The 22,248-nt window shown below is 36.3% G+C and overlaps 1 protein-coding gene across 3 annotated transcripts in view; it reads left to right on the top strand.

The window, feature by feature from the left end:
* LOC143252526 (formin-like protein) overlaps positions 1 to 22,248 on the top strand; it is a 99,159-nt gene that overhangs the window by 36,199 nt on the left and 40,712 nt on the right. For all 3 annotated transcript variants that reach the window (XM_076504808.1, XM_076504806.1, XM_076504807.1), the window contains exons 2-3: positions 10,551 to 10,634; positions 11,568 to 11,654. In XM_076504808.1, the coding sequence (XP_076360923.1) occupies positions 10,551 to 10,634; positions 11,568 to 11,654 (171 nt within the window). The remainder of the gene's footprint in view (positions 1 to 10,550; positions 10,635 to 11,567; positions 11,655 to 22,248) is intronic.

Raw genomic sequence — 22,248 nt, 5'->3', positions numbered from 1 at the left:
ATTCGCTGAAATTCTAGTTTTAATGAGAAAATAAAGAAACTCAGTTAATCCACTGAATAATACCTGATAACCAAGAGAGTATGCCATATGTTATTCAAAAACCTAAAGTATTTTAAGTTATTAGGTGTGAATAAAGGACTATATATTAAAACCAAACACATATATTAACTTTCTTTTTTTCAGTGTTATTGTGTGTAATACTACAAATGTTCACAATATCTTTTTCGTTGTCTGCCATTTTGCACATATTTTCTTCTCTTTGGATTGCTCTGGGGCATCGTGTGAGTTTGATTTTAAAACTGGGAGTGCAATGAAAACATTGTCTAGTGTCTTTCACATACTTTTTATCAGTTTAGGAGTTTGTGAGCGCACTACTTAAAACTGGAAGTGTGAAGTCTCCAATGTGTTATTTAGTGTTTACTGTATTTCCTGATCTTTTTTATCTGTTTAAATGTGGGTGTTTTGCATGTGTGCAACCCTAAAACTGGGAGTGCGATTTACACATTTTATTGTCTGTTATGTTTCTGAATTTTTTATTTATTTTTAAGTGACTGTGTGTGAGCAGTTTAAAAATAGTGAACGTGCGTTTAGAACATTTAAGTATATATATATTTTTAGAAGATAAAACAACAAAATAAAAATATGACTTTAGTTTTACAATTCCCTGAATGTATATTTATTAATAAATAAAATGTGAATGATTATGTATACCTTTATTCGCTTGTACTGCCCTATAATATCCTAGTTCTTAATTTACCAGGTATACAGGATCCAAATACTTCTTTAGTAAGTTTATCTTCTATTACTGATAAAAATTATTTTACATTACAAATATACCTTCTCACATCTCTAGCCAGCTGGTTAAGGCACTCGACTCGTAATTCGAGGGTCGCAGGTTTGAATCTCCGTCACACCAAAGATGCTCCCCCTTTCAACCGTGGAGACATTATAATGTTACGGTCAATCCCACTATTCGTTGGTAAAAGAGTAGCCCAAGAGTTGGCGGTAGGGGTTGATGACTAGCTGCCTTCCCTCTAGCCTTACGCTACTAAATTAGGGACGACTAGCGCAGATAGCCCTCGTGTAATTTTGGGCGATATTCGAAACAAACCAAACCCTCATCTCTTAAACTTAAGGTGGTTAGGACACTTGAATCCCGATTTCAAAACCCATATGATCAAAAATGCTTACCCTTTCAGCCGCAGGGCGTTATAATGGCACGACCAATCTCACTATTTCTTGGTAAAACAGTAGTCCAAATGTTGGCGGTGAATGGTGATGATCGATTGCCTTCCCTCTAGTCTGTCACAACTAAATTAGGGCCGACTACAGTAACTTTGCTCAAAACCCAAATATACAGTCTTAAACGCTTTATTCTTAAAATTAAATATAATTAAAATGTCTTATGAACATGTTTTTAATTAATATACATATGTAAGATTTATTCTTTTTAATAGTATGTCACGAAAACAATTTCGTATGTATATTATGTTATTCCCTGTATATGGTCCATGATTATAATATTAACTTATAAACATTTTTATGTTATGTTCACATCATCTCGATAAAACCTAAGACATAAATCTGTTTGAAAACACTGGTTCCCGAAAAAATATTTACACTTGGTTAAATGTGTGAACCTGCGATTTACTGATTGTAATAACAAAGGAAATGATGTTTATGGTGAAGGACAGACACATGAATAAACTTTTATTAAAATCCTTATGAAGTTTTCACTACATTAAAAAAAATATAGTTCCTGAGGTGAAAGATACCAATGATAATGTATTGCATCGCCATCTACTGCGTTAAGAAATACATACGCTGTTTTTGATACATATAATCACTGGTATTTATTAATTACATAATATGATATTATCCTTGATTAAATCTATAATCGTATTCGTATTTTGTCGAATATTAAGATATTTTGTTGTTAATATTATAATAAATATATCAAACATAAATGTAATAATAAAAACTTAGTATAAAATCTCGACTGGATTAAAAGTTGAACGCGCGACTTCAACATGGTAGTCAAGTGCCATAACCACTGTGATAAATTGTCTTTTTTGATCGAACGTTAACAAATAATTCATATTCCTAATGCAAATTATCATGTCATTGTTGTTTTCTTAATATTATAATAGCTTTCTAAATATAGGTAGTTAATAATTTGAAATATAAGGTACAAACAAAACAGCCCCACTCGACATTTCTGTTTGAGACAAGCAAAGCAACTTTAAACGTTACCAACAGAAAGACGGGCATTACGAATAGAGAGAGACTATGTAAAGGACTGCTACGCTGACATTCGCCGTTTAAAATCGTACCAGGAAAGACTTTGTAATACATATAAAATAGCAGTTTGAATTGCCTTCGGTTTGCCAATCATGACTGAGGAAATGTTCGTTGACGAACAACGAGTTAACGTAATTAAGTAATTGTGATCTCTTTGTATTTTTATCATTAACCTTTCAGATCATGTTATACAACACGTCATTTGATAGATGAAAACCTTGAATTTCTATTGGTTATAGGTAATATAAATTTAAACGTAAGAGTGATATATTAACGAATTATGAAAGAGAGGATGTAACAAGTAGGTGCGACAGAAAGGATCTGCTTTCTATTCGATAGCTCTGTAACCAAACAACTTGAAAATTATAATAAACATGGTTTATCTGAGCAATGGCGATGTTATAGAGTAATTTACGTTTAATTTCGTACTGTTTCAAGAGGTGATGGATAAAATAAAGATTATGACATGCTAAGAGTAGATGTGTCGCAACAGGGAAAATTCAAAATTTTTTTAAATACTGCCTTATAGAACTAAGAATTTAAAACTTATATACTATCAAAATATGGATTATTAGCTACGATTTTTATGCTATTCTAACTGGAATAACATAAAGTAGTTTAATTAAATATTGAATGTAAGACACTAAAACTTTGTGTCATGCAGAGTAAAAAATACCCGGATGGATAGGATTAATGACAAGTTTGTTGGTTCATTCCTTTACCAGCTTTCAGTGTTTTCACCCTAAGGAACTAAATAACAAATGTAGTATGAAAAATATAACAGGCATAATACGAATATTATATGGCCAATGTAATTAATTATAATTATGCTTTGCCATCTTAGAAAACGTGTTCTTCTGAATTGGTCAAGACAGATTCTAAGATTATCTTAATTCTTGAGTTTCTTTTACTTAGTCAATTTACACCATAGCAATAGTTATTAATGAAAACTGATGATATAAATAGGGTACAGACCAGTACTATGTCTGTAATATCCAAATGGGCCTTACAAGCCCTCGTCGGCACTGGATATGGCAGGCATAATGTAGATGACATGTAAAACATTCTTTTCTTATTCTAATTCATAAGTTCTTAGAATTTATAAGTTAGATTATATAAATGTAAAATAAATCACTCTATATACGTTTATGATAGTAAGAAAACATATAGGATATAAGAAAAATGATAAATCACCAACTGTTTCCGTCGTTTTGCTATTTCTTACTGCTTTGCGCTCTTCCCAAAACACCCATGTCATCAGTTTGTGATTTATCATTTTTCTTATATCCTATATGATTAGTTACAGTTATATATGTTAATGTCTGTGTGGTTACCTATTTATAATCATGTATTTCTCTCTGCTTGTGTATTTGTCTACTCATGTGTATCAGCATATGTTCGTTTTTCATATGTGTTTATCTATTTATATATGCTTTACTCATGTATCAATGTACACATTAATGTATATCTGTTACTTATTTGACTAAATTGTTCAGTATATAATTATATATTTTTGTACTTCAGTATGTATTACATATTACACATTTCATAACATAAATATTGGAAGGTTAGGCCTAAACTCGGTGGTTTCAAACTGGCACTGCTATAAGAGATCTAGGCCTATCACATGGGGTATTGACGCCTAATCTCTTATAGTACTTATAACAACGACTAGGGCAGAAGTTTATCAAACTCAGAAACTCACCATTTCACGAAATAGTAAATATAAATGTACCTCGTCATGTCCTTGTATTGACACGAATACACTTTCCTAAAATCATGAAATACAAATCGGTATCAGGACCTTTTAATGACACCAGTAATTATACAATAATCATGTTAAGTAAGTTGATTGGGTTCCTTCGCTGACGTATGGAAGTCTCTTGTTTACCCGTTTCTCGCAGGTGTCGTGTTACGAAATAAGCCTATGGTACTGTAGTCGAGTCGAACAACGTTTTTAAAATTCCACTTTTAATGACGAGCATAGAGGAAAACTATCCTTCAAACGATTGAAATTACTGAGTTACCATACAATATATATATAAATATATGCAATTTTTGCCGTCCCTTATTAAGAGTTACACATTTTTTTATCGAACTCTGTGTCTTTTTTTTTTCCTATTTAAAGTTCAATCTCTGAACATAGTTTATCTTTGTATTGTCATAAGTTAGATTTTTAAAAAGCAAATAGACATTACCAGAACATTAAAGTCTAGTGGTAGAAGTTAACACATAAACGTCGAAAGACGTCTTGCAACACTTTATGGGCCTGGCATGGCCAAACGCGTAAGGCGTGCGACTCGTAATCTGAGGGTCGTGGGTTCGCGCCCGCGTCGCGCTGAACATGCTCGCCCTCCCAGCCGTGGGGGTGTATAATGTGACGGTCAATCCCACTATTCGTTGGTAAAAGAGTAGCCCAAGAGTTGGCGGTGGGTGGTGATGACTAGCTGCCTTCCCTCTAGTCTTACACTGCTAAATTAGGGACGGCTAGCACAGATAGCCCTCGAGTAGCTTTGTGCGAAATTCCAAAACAAACACTTTATGACAGGAATAGCATAAGCACATTCATTCCAGTGTATCCAAAAGAAAAGTGAATAGAAGTCTGACCAAATAAGGTTATTTTGCAAGAAGGGATATCTTTAAACCGACATTAAATAGAATTAACCTCCGTCATAGTGATACTTGGGCAGGACAGCATGCCAACTTACAGTTAGGATACTGGTGACATGTCGTCTTCTAGATAAGTCCTGTTTCTGACATGTTATAACTAATTGTGAGATTTGTGTTCGTCGTGTGCAAGGAGAGTAGATGAGGTCATGCTGTCTTTCTCACAGAAAATACACAGGAGGTGGTGCAGTACATCTTTTGGCAGTTATTCATCATGATGGAAAAACTGAACTTAATAACCTCATGAGAAATGTCAATAGCACCTGCTATAAGTATCAAGTGAAGACGATGTTTCTGCTCTATGCTAGGGCAAGGTTTGGCAATAACGTTATTTTCCAGGATGACAGTGTTACTGCCCACAGTGCTCGTATTACAGGATTATTTTGCCTAAGAGGATATTACAAGATTTTCATGTCTCAATGTTGTAATCCCACTGAGAACTGTTGGGCAGAACTGAACCGGAAAATTTTTAACCACAAAGCTAAACCAGCTACTGCAGCTGAGTTACAGCATCATCTAGTGACAAACTGAGATGAAATCACGGTGAACTACATCGATAACCTCATTAATAACATGCCACGTCGTCTTTTTGAGGCTATTAGAACATGAGGATGACCAAGCAAGTACTGAAAGTTTAATACGAACTGATATAAAGTTACAGACGCTATTTATAATAACTTAATGTTATATTTTCTCATCATATACACTGCTGCCTAAATCTTAAGGCCAATGAACATATAGAAAAAATACGCATTTTGCATTGTTAGTCTCAACCACTTATTTCAGTAGAGTTTCGAAAAATGAAAATAAGAAAAGGGAAAAAAACCAAAAACTTTTAGCATTTAATAGGGAAAATGTAAACACTACGAAATTAGTGTAAATACTAGCTAGTCAAAAGTTTAAGACCATACTGAAACAAAGTGTTAATCGGTAAACACATAACGAAATTTAGTCATTTGTGTTCAAGCATTAGCGTTGTCAACATCTCCCATTGACATCTCCTGTGTTACATTGGGTAAAAACATGGCAAAGGCTGAAAAGTTAACAGAGTTTGGACGTAGCAGAATTGTCGAGTTGTAAAAGCAAGGTCTCTCTCAACGTGTCATCGCTGGTGAGATTGGGCAGAGTAAACCAGTTGTTGCAAATTTCTTAAAAGACCCTGAGGGATACGGAAGGAGAATTTCAAGTGATCGGCCCAATAAAATTTCGCCGGCATTGAGCAGGAGGATTCGACGGGTTGTCCGGCAAGACATCAGCCGATTGTCGAACCAGATTAAGGCCCTTTCGGAAGTAAATGTAGCTCAAGAATGATAAGACGGCATCTACGAGAGAAAGGCTTTAAAAACCGTATTCGTCTTCAAAGGCCACGCCTCCTTACACACCACGAAACAACTCGGTTAAACTTTGTTGAAAAGCACCAGACATGTGACGTAGAAAAGTGGACGAAGGTTTTCTTCTCTGATGAGAAAAAAATTAACCTGGATGGTCCAAATGGCTTCCAACGTTACTGGCACGATAAGGATATCCCACCGGAGACATTTTCTACACGACACAGTGGAGGAGGTTCCATCATGATCTGGGGTGCTTTCTCCTTCCATGGAACAATGGAGCTTCAGATTATACAGGGCCGTCAAACAGCAGCTGGCTACATTGGTATGTTGGAGAGAGCATCCAACGCCAGGTGGGTTAAGGCGTTCGACTCGTAATCTGAGCGTCGCGGGTTCGAATCCCTGTCGCACCAAATATGCTCGCACTTTCAGCTGTGGGGGCGTTATAATGTGACGGTCAATACCACTACTTGTTGGTAAAAAAGAGTAGCGCAAGAGTTGGCGGTGGGTGGTGATGACTAGCTGCCTTCCCGCTAGTCTTACACTGCTAAATTAGGGACGGTTAGTGCAGATAGCCCTCGTGTAGCTTTACGCGAAATTCAAAAACAAACAAACAAACTATAAAAAAAAATCTTAATATGGGCCGGTTGTTGGCTGTGCTTTTCGTCTCCGAAATGTGAAGCTAAGTAAGTGTTCGTGGCTTGCGTCCCATTATTATGGCAAAAACACATTCCGCACTTTGGAAACGAGCGTGCACCATAACAATTATCCATCCATACTCGATCAGACACGAGTTACCCCAAGAACTGGCGGAGGGTGATATTGACCAGCAGCCTTTTCTCTAGCGTATCAGGTGAAAATTAGGTGCAGCTATGAGTAGATAACGATTGTGTGGCTTTGTGCAAATTAAATTTAAAATAAGCAAATGATTTATTTATTTATTTATGATATGTTCTTCACATTCTGTTGTTATTCTCGTGCATCGTATATTTTCATTCCTTTTACTGTTTTCTTTGTCCCTTTCTCCAGATACGCTAGAAACCGGGTTTCGGTACCTGTGGTGGGCAGAGCACAGACAGCTCATTGTGTAGCTTTGTGCTTCAATACACAGGAACAAATTCAACAAAACTTCTATGTTTTGTGCGCGCGTTTTTCTTTTGTAATCCTGAACTCTATTGAACGACAAAATAGTCAATGTAACGTTTAAATAGAAACAAAAAATTTTGAAAATGAGGAAGTTGTATCTTGGACTTTGAGTCTTTGATGTAGAACGAAGTTTTCTTACATATCTAAAACAATTAACCTCGGTAAATATATATATAGTACATTATTATCACACCCTGTCATGAATTCGCGTGAATTGCAGCTCGTTCTTTTGTTCAATTGTTTTTAGTTTTGGTTGTATTCTCTTACTGGAATGAGCCTTATAAACATATTTAGGATTAATGTCTGATAAACTCACCAGCCTCAATTAGCCTCGTTGCCTTTTGCTGACTAAATGGTTGTAATTGTATTTGTATCGGTTACGAATGTTTTGTTTATATGATAGGCTTAGCTAGGGTTTCGTAATCCTTTAAGCAAATATATTTCGTAGCTCATTGGTCAGCGTGCTCGAGCTGTGAATACTCGGGTTCATGATCCACGTTTCGTTTCAACAAAATCTCGATCATCAGTTTTTGACCGTAATTATACTGTAAGGGCAACTATCAAATTACACTATTTGGTCAGAAGAGAGCAGGAACGGTTATTCATAGATAGTTGAGGTGGGACTTAATTATATGAAGGAAGTGTGATAGCTTGAGTTGTTGGAGGATTTCTTTTTAAGAGTTCCTTCTGAGTTAACTACTTGACTCAGACAGTAACATTCGCCTTATGTAGAAGAGGTTTAAGGTTCGATACCGACCCGAGGAAATAGAAACATTAAGCAATCAAACAAGCATTACACAGACAAATTTTAAGAATTGACTTTTATTGGTAGGGATATCCAAATACCAACTTTAATCTTGGTTTCTGGATATAGTGCCATCAACTGGGGGTAATTTAAATGTACATTAAATAATTAATCGGTTCGATCTTCAGTTTCTAGTGGTGTGTAATGTATCAGGCAGGGTGTTATTTTCACTTTCCATCTGAAATACTCTTTGCGAGTGTATTATTTGTTTGTTTGTTTTTAATTTCTCACAAAGCTACTCGAGGGCTATCTGTGCTAGCCGTCCCTAATTTAGCAGTGTAAGACTAGAAGGAAGGCAGCTAGTCATCACCACCCACCTCCAACTCTTGGGCTACTCTTTTACCAACGAATAGTGGGATTGACCGTCACTTATAACGCCCCCACGGCTGAAATGGCGAACATGTTTGGCGCGACAGGGATGCGACTTTGCTGGTGTAAATAGCCCTATCAAAAGTTCAAAAACCAATATTAAAACAGGCTTATTAACATGGAAATGAAACTCATTTGGAATCACCTTTAGGTTTATGAGATTACAATCAATCGTTAAATTAAACTTTGGATTTACGTGAAATATTAAATAAAACATTATAGTCGTGTACAGCATCATATCTAACGGAACTGCTGATTTAAAACTCTACGTATCTGACCTTTCATGTGAATCAAATCTAACCTACATAAAAGCCAGTATGTGTCATGCCCCACTTGATTTCTCGAACTAGGAGGAGTCACAAAAGTCAAAATGCATTTATCCAGATAGAATAGTGCGATTACTGTCTGCACATTATGGTGTTAGTGATGAGGGTGAAAGGTGGCTGTGAGAGGGAAAGGGTGCCGTGAAACGTTATAAGTGTATTGAGTGTTGGTATAATAAGCCTAAAATAAAGACGTAGTGTTGGATCACCCAGCCTAAAGTCAAATGCATAAAATTTATCATTAAAGTAAAAACTTCGATTCAATTTTAAACTTAAATTGTTTCTGAATTGAGTTATTTTATGTTATATCACCAATGTTTTTAATGGAAATATATTTTTAATCAACGAAAATTCTAAATTAAAAAATCAACAAATATTTTTTCCAGTTTTATTGTCATTCATCTTTTTACTTTCACTACACAGACTAACAACAATATCAGGTTATACTTCTGTTGCTGAGACACAAGACAGGAAAGACATTGTTGGAACATAGAGTTACCAAAATGCATTAGCTTTTCTGTATTTCAGAAACTGCTAATCTAACTTATTTTTTACAAATAATGATTCCATGAACATGTCACGAATTCCTTTCGTGGATGATCTTAATTTTGATTGGCTCATGAAGGAGAGTACCGACTGTCTAGACTGCTCTTTTCTGTCTAACACTGTTGGTTAAGTTTCATTTCCCAAAATTTATTTCAGTTAGCTATGAAATGTTAGATTATAATATGCTATGCGGTAGGTATGGTAGTACTTGCCCCGTTATTTTAGAGTTACTGACCAGAGGAAGGACGACCAGTAAATGGCACCCGCCACCTACACGATTACCCTGAATTTAATAGTGGATTGACTGTCACAATTATAAATCCCTATTGATGACAGTGTTCTGTAGTCTATCGCGGTTCGAATCTTGGACTTCACAATTCACAGTCTGGCATCTTCTACATTAGAAAACTCCAGATTCGCTGAAAGAAAACCTTGTAGAAATTAACAGAAAGAAAATAAAATAAAACCTGAAAATGTGAAATAATGTGTTTTAAATTAATTATTCATGATTTGGTTTTGTGATTCATTACAGCGCATAATAAAGATGAGAACTTCTTTGAGTGCAATGAAAATTAGTTTAAATAAAGCGATTTAATCAGTATAAAAGTTATTCTGTTTCGTAAGTGAACTGCAGTAGTACATGCACTTTTTGTGATGGTAAACCTAATATTACGAACTTGGCTTACATAAGGATTATAGAAAATGTTAAACTTACAGTTATTACTGATTACAATTATTTTATCGTCGTATTATAAAAATATTAAAAACTAAGAGATCCTGATATTCGCTCATTCTTGTTTTATTGATATCTAAAACAAGGTAAGTTATTTTTCCCTTTTGGTAGACATTTTTGATAAAAAAAATGACTGATAGAGAAAAAAACAAAAAACAATTAGTTTCGCCATAAACCAAGCATTTCACGTTTAAGACTTTTCTGTGTTTCTTTCCATGTTTGAACTGTGTGACTAAAATTGGCCTTGACCTCATCTCTGAATTCCTAAATCAACCAGATGTGGCAGGATACAAACAAATTGCACTAATTTCTCCGTTTCTTTTTGTCTGTAGGCGTCCATGGACCTTCCACCAGACAAGGCCAAACTCCTAAAACAATATGATGATGGAAAGAAATGGGATATGATCTGTGACCAAGTATGGTGTTTATCTGTCAAATACACTTGATAATTATGAAGTATAGGCCCTAAGAATTTATATGTTGAGAACTCGTATTCATGTAATATATATATCTGTGTGTGAAAACTTTGAATGCTTGTCAAGGTCTCTTGGTAATAGAATACATATATATATTTACATATGTGTTCTCAAAGTTCAGATAACCTGCCAAGATGGTACTAGAATACATATATTTATTCTAAGTTTAATTTAGAGAGTTATTGCTAAAGAACCATGAATCTGTAACAGATAACCAGATACTTTGAACCTCTTTCAGTCGCATTTAGTAAATATTAACAACTTGGGAAACGTAAACAAGTTAATGATTCTATATTGTGACTTGTTAATTAGTTAATGATTCATTCTTGGGACCAGTGAACTGCTTAATGGTTCGTAATTGGGACTAGTGAACTGTTTAATTATTAATTTTTGGGACTAGTAAACTGGTTAATGGTTCGTAATTGGGACTACTGAACTGTTTAATTATTAATTTTTGGGACAAGTGAACTGTTTAATTATTAATTTTTGGGACTAGTAAACTGGTTAATGGTTCACTACTGGGATTAGACTTTTTTAGTTCTCTTTATTTATGACTAGTATATTTAGAGACACTGTTATTAGCAATTATTTTACCACTGATCTATACATAAAACACTATATCTGCATAAACTTATAAATATAGTTTTTATTATGTAAAACATTGTTTTCATAGCGGTAGTCTTGCCAGTGATACATGACAAATAATAAAAAAACAATAATTACACGAACCTCAGGCGGGTACAGATATAAAGCTTTAGTATCGAAGTTAGATAACTGAATTTAAGGAACTAAAGAAACATTTTATTTTGTCAGCTCTCGTGAATAACCTTTCTTAATTAATTCTGTATTTTCTTTTTCTTTTCATCCTTGAAGGAGAAAGTTATGGCTAAGGAGTCTCCATCGTTCTATCTGATGAGGCTAAACACATATTTAGATCCTAAAGCTTCCAAAAGTTCACGAGTAAGTAGCGTTTTTTGTAGAAAACATAGAAGGTGAGGATGAACAGTGATATGTATTGACTGTATGATCGTTCTTTTCAATTTTAATTTTTTGATACGAACCATTAATTAATTAAACTGGTAAATCAAATCTGTCCTTTACGCATCGAAGCACGAACATTATCAATTTCAATCATATTACAAACGTTCACTCGTTGAATGTCTTAAAAGAAATATTTAATATACTCATTGAGATACGTGCACTGGGTCATTGCACTGGGGGTACAAGTGAACTTGGCCCAGCATGGTCAGGCGGTTAGGGAGCTCGCCTCGTGATCTGACGGTTGAGGGTTCGAATCCCCGTCGCACCCAACATGTTCGCCCTTTCACCCGTGGGGGCGTTGTAACGTAACGATCCATCCCACTATTCGTTGATAAAAGAGTAGCCCAAGAGTTGGAGGTGGGTGGTGATAACTAGCTGCCTTCCCTCTTGTCTTACACTGCTAAATTAGGGACAGCTAGCGCAAATAGCCTTCGTGTAGCTTTACGCGAAATTCAAAACAAACAAACAAACATCAGAGAATACTCACTCGTTATTAAATTATTTGGAATTTCATGTAGAGTTAGTGTCGTTTATATTCATAACAACTGGAACCATGGGTTATACCAATTCTTACAAATGGTAGCAATTCCAAATACAATAATTTATAAATATTCTAAAATATGTTGTTATATCATTAGTAACAGAAATATTTTCATTGGTGCAATTTTCAGGAAATATTTGATTGAATTGACGAAGAAAAAATGAAATGCTTTAAATACTGATTCACAAACTACATTACCGGACACAAGAAGAAAAATGTACGACTTTCTGTGTACCTTACGAACATAACCCTTGCTTATCACTGACATTTGGTAGAACCTTAAATATGTGTTTTTACAGGACACAAGGAAGCCAGCCTTGTTTGTTTGTTAGCTACACAAGGACAATCTGCGCTAGCCATTCCTAATTTAGCAGTGTAAGACTAGAGGGAAGGCAGCTAGTCACCACCACACACCGCCAACTCTTGGGCTACTATTTTACCAAAGAATAGCGGGATTGACTGTCACATTATAACGCCCTCACGAGTGAAATGGGGGGGAATATTTGTTGGGATGGGGATTCGAACCTGCGACCCTCAGATTACGAGTCGAACGTCTTAACCCACCTAGCCGTGCCGGGCCTGCCAGTCTTGTTAAAAGTTAAAAGATCTAGTGTGAAAGGAAAACTCATAAAATTAATTTTTTGTATTTTATTTCTTTATTCTGTCCAGTCGTTCATCAATATACGATCCTTATGGATTTCGTTTGAAACGCTCCCTTGTTTTGTTGGTTTTTTTCTAATGACCATAACCTCACACTGAAACTTACTCTCAGGAACAAGCCATCTTGTTTTGGCGAATCTAAAAGAGGAAATTAAAAACAGGTTTTTCTGGAGTGCCTCATAAGTTAACGTGAAGAAGCAAAGGTTTGTTTGTTTGTTTGTTTATGGATTTCGCGAAAAGTTACATGAAGGCTCTATGCGCTAACCGTCCATAATTTAGCAGTGTAAGAGTAGAGGAAAGGCAGCTAGTCACCACCACCCACCGCCAACTTTAGCTACTCTTTTGCCAATGAATAGTGGGGTTGAACGTCACATTATAAAGGGCGAGAATGTTTGGTGTGACGGGGATTCAAACTCGCCACTCTCGGATTTCGAGTCAAGTACCTTAACCACCTGACCATGCCGGGCCAAATATGTAGGCCCTTTCAGCCGTAGGGGTGATATAATTTTACGATCCATTCCACTATTCGTTGATAAAAGAGTAGCCCAAGAATTGGTGGTGGTTGGTGATGAGTAGCTGCCATACCTCTAGTCGTACACTGCTAAATTAGGGACGGCTAGCGCAGATACCCCTCACGTAGCTTTGCGCGAAATTAAAAAAACAAACAAACAAGTGAAACTTTTCCATCCGTCACACCTGTGGAGCGTATCAAAGTAGATAAGGAAATTGTCGTGGACTGGACGATAAACAGTCTACTGAATAAACACGTGCTTATTTGTAGCAGGGTGTGCTTACCCGTCAGTCCGCAGTAACAAAAGTAGTGTCACTATTGTTAATTTTTGTGGGTCATATATGTGCGCTCTCTCGTCCTTGCATTGCCAAATAGATATAATATAATACACTGAAAACGGTACTTTAGTAATCTCATGATCTACTCACCAGGTTATGAGGTAACACTTATTTTGAAGCATTAATAACGGACTATAGGTCATCCATTGATCAAACACTCATGACTTACCTAAAGAACTGAACATGTTACCGGTTTTCAGCTCCTGCTTTTAGTTTCTATTATGAAAGTAACCAAGCTTCTCCTCAGATGAAAAAAAAAAAAAGCCAAAGTCGCACTCATCGTCTTATTTTTCCTTTTGATATGACTGCTTTTGTAGTGTCGGCACAGATAGCCCCGGTGCTGTGCGCAATAAAACAAACAACTATAACAATAATTAGTGGTGCCAAATACGTGCATGATTTTTAGTATAGATACATTTACCCGCTACTCTAGTGACTGGACTTCATGGAACTCCGTATGTAATTTGGAATGTGTGACTGTTTGACAAATTAATGTTCTGGTATTGTGATGTTTTCACGCACTAAAATGTTGTTTGTTCATTGTTATTAAACACAAAGATACACCAGGGGATACCTGCGCTGTGTCCACAGCGGGAATCGAGCCCCTATTTTCTTACGAAGAAAGGTGTATTGCTACAGTACAAACTTGATAAACATGAATTTCTTTTCTTTTTTACATATACGTAATTCATTTTGTTTTCTATGTCATGTAATGAATGGGCATATCAGTTATGTAATATAAAACAATTTATCCTTATCACTGTTTAATTGATTTTTAGTTTTTCTCTGTTAAAATGTCTCCGTATTAGAACTGCTAACATAATTTGCCCAAACTGAAAGACCTAGTCTATTCTAGTCTAATTGTGACCAGTGGCAGAGTTATTATTATTATTATGCCTCTCGATTCCATGAAGGAACATAGGGCCGCAATCGCTTGCGGATTCATTAACAGGCTGGTTTTTTAAGTGAGTAGATTGTTAGCCTACCGCACAACCCCCAACCAGGAGGAGAAACCTGAGCCGTCCCTAATTTTGCAGTGTAAGACTAGAGGGAAGGCAGCTAGTCATCACCACCCACCGCCAACTCTTGGACTACTCTTTTACCAACGAATAGTGGGATTGACCGTCACATTATAACGCCCCCACGGCTGAAAGGGCGAGCATGTTTAGCGCGACTGGGTGCGAACCCGCGACCCTCGGATTACGAGTCGCACACCTAATGCGCTTGGCCATGCCGGGCCAGTGGCAGAGTAGTATGGCTATATAGTTACCACGATACCAGTGGTGGGCAGAGCACAGATAGCCCATTGTGTAGTTTTGTGCTTAATTGCGACAAGTTTATTTCATCCTACTTACGTTTTTTGCCTGGCTGATAAGCAAGATAATATACCTTAATATAGCTTAACTTCAGGTATATTATTTCATATTTTGCAGTTCTATGTTTCACAGATCTCATCGGTGGTTTTGTCGGAAACACACACTGGTAACCATCTAAATAAATTGCACATTTAGAAACTGTAATAAGGAAAAACGTACTGGACGGGTTACAGTATAATTTGTAATTGCTACGATGCTGTTTACTTTCCATGTCTTATCGATTTGATATTCCTTTCCGTGGAACAAACATAAAAATTCATGTAATTCAAACCAATACGTTTACATAGCTGTGACGTTTTGTAACAACATAGAGCCTATTGGTCTATCTTGGCTGTTCCATCCTCTAAACTAAATTAAAATAATTAAATAGAAATATATTAAAGACAGGTCTTATCATCCACATACTTATCAAGTTTTTTTCGAGTCAGGATAATATGAATTGAAAGTGAGTACATACGGTATTTCTTTAGCGAAAACTCGCAAAGGATAGCTATAAGCTTTCCAGTTCATTTAGTCTAAGAGAATTTGTGGGCCAGTAGGAAAAAATAGATGTCAGTGATAAGGGAGGAAAGTAGAATGTGGAAAGAGCTGTACAATGTGGTATGTTTCGCACAAATGGCACGTGGCATACTGACGTTTAACATACTATTCCCATCTGTAGACTACAAGAACAGCGTGAAAAATATTTATTGTCGTTCGAGGTACCCCTCACATCCGGTTACGGATAGACTTAGCCGATATTGTAACTATTTAATAACATCCTGTTGTGTTAGCGATCCACACGTCATTTCTTTTTGCATTTCATACGATGTACAAGCCTGCTACTTTACCAACCTTATCCTTATTGGTCGTGTACAACTTTGAAACAGGAATTCAAATACGTGGTTTTGTTGTCTTAGGCTGATTTTATATTTAATACCATTATAATACTTTCTCTGAAATCTTAATACCTTAAAATAATGACTGAATAATACTGTAGGTTTATTTGTTTCCTTGTAGCACTGGTTTCACCAATATATATATGTACACATTATTTTTATGGGGGGAGGGGAGACACGAATAACATACCCCTCCACACACACTCTGGCAACGAGGGAAAGCTTCGTCTTCGTCGTGTAACCGAATCTTTTATTTTTTCCTCAATAGTTCACTTCTTCAACAACCAGTTAATAAATTTGTCAGAACCTTTATCTGCTGAAAATGTAAGGCTAGCAACTGAGGCAGCTACCCGCTTACCATGGCTGGTGCACAATGTATTATGTGGGAATCTGACATAAAATACTTTTTTTTTTGATGGTGTACCCTCATGTATACTTCAGAGGGAGAAACTCTCTCTAACACACACACAAACACTTTTGAAACTATACTTACGTCACACTTAAAGCTAAGGTTATGTACTTTCTTTACAAATTAAAATTGTATTATTTGACGTGCACACAGATTTAAGTGTTAATTCTTATAAGTAATTCACAAGTAGGAATGATATGTTTCATAAGATTCGAGGTGTAGAGTAGACGAGAAGAGACGGTTAAGTGTAAAATACGCCAGGTTACAACTTTTACACTAGCGGATCCAGGATTTTCAGAAGGTGTAGGCCTAACCTAGGGTCAAGTGACGAATGATTACCGAAAGTGGTTTTACTTCCCCAGTTAGCTTCTTATTTTCTGGTGAGAGATGGGGGAGTGTCCAGCTAAACTGGACATGTTAGTGTTTGTGTCAGCTGATTCACTTTTTGTAATCTTAGTGTAACTATGATTCATTATTTGAACGGAGAATAACCTCTCCGTTTAAAAACGGAACAAACTGAGATTTTGGAATTAAGTCTATGATATACTTCACTCCATAGGGAAAGTAAAATTATACAGGGCGTTCGGAAAGTCACTGTGCACTTATATATTTATTAACAGACATGTTTCAATACAGAATATAGGAGGTAAATAAAAATGACAATTATAAACAATGTTGAAAGTGACCCCCGTTGACATCATTACAGGCTTGGATCATTCTTATTTTGTTTCTAAAAACCGCTATCAGTTGCTGGCTTGAAATAGACTGAATGAATGCTGTTATCGCTGCTTTCAAAACTGCACAGTGACTTTCCGAACACCCTGTATATATCTCAGGCTCATAAAGTCTCTGAGAAGCATTAATTAAAGACAGAAGCCACGTTTTAGTCCGCATTGAAATATATTTAGTGCAAACTTTCGGCTTTACTTTAGCTGTCATCTGATAAAACTGGGTATAAAATTTAGTTTAACTTGACAATGACAATGGTTACAGAATAGCTGCAGAAAGTTTTCTTATAATAAATTTCAACGTAGAGTAAAATCTGCCAATTGTTTATTTATTGAGCAGGAGTGATTGCACTGAACAGCAAGAACTATTGTAATACATCAATGACATTCACAAAATATCAAGAGTTTTGTTTGTTTGTTTGTTTTGAATTTCGCGCAAAGCTACACGAAGCCGTCCCTAATTTAATAGTGTAAGACTAGAGGTATGGCAGCTAGTCATCACCACCACCGCCAGCCCTTGGGCTACTTTTTTACCAACGAATAGTGGGATTCACCGTCAAATTATAACACCCTCACGGTTAAAAGGGCGAGCATGTTTGGTGTGACTGTGATTCAGTCAAGTCCAATTAATGATAACAAAAACGTTTTGTTACTACTTTACAACGCACGGGCTCTTCTAGTTAAGTTAGCAAGCCCAAATTTACTATTAATGTTTCAAAGAAATAATTCTAAACTAACAAGCAGTCAAGCACAAAAATGAAACAAAACTGATCTTCTTGCAAACATTATTGTAGGTACAGTTATGTCTGACTAAACACACTTCTTGAATCAACAGTGTGTTTACAACTGGCTAAACTTCCTGCTTTATACAGACTCAATAACTTTAAAGTAATGTACTATTCAAATAAACAACCTGTTTGGAAAGTGGACTTTCATATCATATGCGAATGACAAATAAAAAGAGAAAAAATGAACAGAGGAAAGTCCATTTTCTCATGCAAACTTTCCTATTTATATGGTATATCATGACTCACAAGCCAGCCAACCATCTAATACTCAAATTTATTTGTAGTTTCTATATTATTCAAAAGACTCGCCCAACTCTCAAGGAAATTCAAAACGTCACGCGATCATCACATCAAAAATAAAAATAAAAACTCTGACGAGCAATACAAACCAATAAGTTAAAACGTTAAAAAAATACGGCTTGAGTTGTGAGGTCCCTTGAACTATCCTATTACACACACACACAATACTGTTAAACTTCCATGTCATCAACTTCCAAGTCCAGTTGAGTAGAGTTGAGCACTTGGTAACAATCCCAGGAATCGCGTTGACCCCTCGTGTGGAGAAAGGATTGTTTGTTTGTTTTTGAATTTGGCGCAGAGCTACACAAAGGCTATCAGCGCTAGCCATCCCTAATTTATCAGTGTAAAACTAGAGATAAGGCAGCTAGTCATCACCACCCACCGCCAACTCTTGGGCTACTCTTTTACCAACGAATAGTGGGATTGACCGTAACATTATAACGCTCACGTGGCTGAAAGGGCGAGCATGTTTGGTGCGACGGAAATTCGAACTTACGATCTTCAGATTACGAGTCGAACGCATTAACCACCTGGCCATGCCGGGTCATTCAGAAAGGAATATCTCGCAGGAAGTTGTAAAAAAATAGAACTACTTTACTGATGCTACCAATGATGTTTGCTGTATACTATCCTATTGAGTCCAGTGAAATGAAATAATCATGAAATAACGTAATTGAAACAGAAAGTGAATTTTGAAATAATATGTTCGTAATCACATGTACATTATAATATAAAATATACGTGAAAAAACACACCGTTAAAAAAATATTTGTCAAACTTAAAGGACTTAGAAAAACCTAAAAGTTTTGGTTAGTTAAATAATTTAGAAACTAAGTGATTTTAACCAAATGTTCTTTGCTCATAATCCAGTTAGTTGTAAACAGCAGTTACTTCTTTTTGTTAATGTTTTAACTTGTTCTAACATAAAGGATAAAGTTTTCAATAAAACTTACATTTGTAACCAAGATGGCACTCACAGTGCATCAGGAATTACGTTTTTAAGATATCCTTGTCAAAAATATTCGATTCCATAACACTGGATGGCTAAATATGTTTTGGTTGTTTTTCCTTTCTTCATTATAGGGTTAAGTAAGCGTAACTTGTGCCTTTACGTATAATATATCTGACTGTATTTATTGTTTACCAGGAATGGTACAGATAGTGACTATTATCTCAAATAGTCTAGGCGCCTGGCGGTAGTCTGCATTAATAAAGTTACCCCATTTGTTTGACTTCATGTGTCCACTTCTTTCTTCTTTTCACTTCAAATTTTGGTTGATAATTTTAAAGAGTGCTTGTTGGGCTTGTTTGTTTGTTAACGTGAATATTGCTGCTTATAACTATGTAGTAATCTTGTTTGCTTCGATTGTCCTGACTATTGCATCACTTGAAATCAAGTTATTATCCGCCATTATTTTCGTTAAGTCGCTCATCATAACTCGCGAGTTAGCCACCAGGGCCGGGTCACAGTTCACTATTTTAGCTTATAGATTTATAAAGTAAACTAAAAAGAACTGTACCTATAACACGGCTACGGACCAAACTCACAACATAATTATGTAAAATTATCAGTAACTGTGAACTGTGAAGACAAAAAACTATTAGTTTAGGCTGTAATGGGTAAAATAATGTACTGTTTTTTTGTTTTGAATTTCGTGCAAAACTACACGAGGGTTATCTGCGCTAGCCGTCCCTAATTTAGCAGTCAAGACTAAAGAAAAGACAGTAAGTCCTCATCATCTATCACCAACACTTAGGCTACTCTTTTAACAACGAATGGTGGGACTGAACGTAAAATTATAGCGCCCTACGGCTGAAAGAGCGAGCATGTTTAGTGTGACGAGGATTCAAGCCCGCAACCACCAGATTATGAGTCAAGGATCCTAACCACCTGGCCACATCGGGCCTATAAAATATAATGTGCATAAATAACACTGCATAACTATTAAATTTATGGTGATCAGATTTACAAACCCAAAAACCGGAACAGCCAAATCTTTTCCTCTAGTTTTCAAAATTGCAAAATCCGTTACAAACTTGAAATAATTTTTGGTTTGAATTTCGCGTAAAGTTATTCGGAGGTTATCTGCGCTAACTGTCCCTAATTTAACAGTGTAGGACTAGAGAGAAGGCAGTTAGTCATCATTACCCACCACTAACTCTTGGGCTACTCTTTTACCTACAAACAGTGGGATTGATCGTAAAATTATAAGGCCTCTTGGCTGCAAGGGCGAGCATGTTTGATGTGACTGGAATACAAACCCGCGACCCTCGGATTACGAGTCGAGTACCTTAACCACCTGGCCATGCCAGACCTTGAAATAATATTCTTTAAATTTATTAAACTGTTTCACAGTATTTCTAACTATATTAACACCGGCATTGTTTCTGAAATAACCTTAGTTGTTTTTTGTGGAGCTAAAAATTTAAATTATATATACAAGAATTATTTAATCATTCATTTATTCAATTCTTGTTTTCCGATGACAAAGTTAAGTAAGTCTAATGACCTACAACGCTAAAAGGCCCGGCATGCCCAAGCGTGTTAAGGCGTTCGACTCGTATTCCGAGGGTCGCGGGTTCGAATCCCGGTCGCACCAAATATGTTTGCCCTCCCAGCCGTGGGGCGTCATAATGTCAATCTCCCTATTCATTGGTAAAAGAGTAGTCCAAGAGTTGGCGGTGGGTGACTAGCTGCCTTCCCTCTAGTCTTACACTGCTAAATTAGGGACGGCTAGCGCAGGTAACCCTCGAAGGTAACCTTGCGCGAAATTCAAAACAGAAAAACATACAACGCTAAAATCCTATGTTCTCTTTGCTACGGTGGATACATCACATAACTCACTGTAGCTTTGCTCTCAAAAACAAAATCCATTTTAAAACAGGCTACTTCACACCTGGATTTATTTTATCCATAACATTTTCAAGAATATTACTTTTAGGTTTAGCATTACTCTGAAGGTTTTAAAAACACGTCTTCGTAAAGAATGAATGGAAGGTAGAAGTTATCTTTGTTTTTATTATTCTTATTATTAAACAGTCATAAAAGTTGGTACATGCTTGTGTAATGTGCGTTTTGACTATGACCATTGCTTAAAATTTCCACATTCACACCTGTTTGTTTTGTTTTTTGTTTGTTTGTTTGTTTTTTGAATTTCGCGCAAAGGTACTCGAGGGCTATCTGCGCTAGCCGTACCTAATTTAGCAGTGTAAGACTAAAGGAAAGGCAACTAGTCATCACCACCCACTGCCAACTCTTGGGTTACTCTTTTACCAACGAATAGTGTGGTTGATCACAACATTATAACGCCCCCACGGTTGAAAGGGTGAGCATGTTTGGCGCGACGGGGATGCGAACCCGCGACCCTCGGATTACGAGTCGCACGCCTTAACTCACCTGGTCATGCCGGGCCACATTCACACCTGCGTAGACGACAGTTTCTCCCCAAGCACAGACTGAATTTTCGAGATAGTTTAGCTGCAGATGTTACAGTAATGATCAAGTAATGTATATCTATTACGTTCGTGATTCGATGTGACTGATAGTTTGATCACTTTATGTATAATAATATAGATATAATTTGTAAGTTTTTTACTAATTGTTTAGGAAATCCCCGTCAATGAACACATTACCATTGTCAATGATTTGACTTAATAGTTCTTGCTATCATCACTCCTGCTCAATAAATAAACAATTGGCAGGTTTTACTCTACATTGAAATTTATTATAAGAAAACTTTCGGCAGCTATTCTGTAGCCACTGTCAGGTTAAACTAAATTTTATACCCAGTTTTGTCAGATGACAGCTAAAGTAAAGCCGAAAGTTTACACTGAATATATTTCAACGTGGACTAAAACTTGCCCTCTGTCTATTTATTTAATGTTTCTCACTGACGTTATGACCCTGAAATATATGTAATCACTTTTTTTTCCGTCCCCCCAGTGGCTCAGCGGTATGTCTACGGACTTACAACGTTAAAAACC

This window comes from Tachypleus tridentatus, chromosome 6 (genome assembly GCF_004210375.1).
Source record: "Tachypleus tridentatus isolate NWPU-2018 chromosome 6, ASM421037v1, whole genome shotgun sequence".
NCBI lineage: Eukaryota > Metazoa > Arthropoda > Merostomata > Xiphosura > Limulidae > Tachypleus > Tachypleus tridentatus.
Note: the sequence above shows the minus strand (reverse complement) of the source record. Positions and strands in the feature narration are given on the sequence as shown.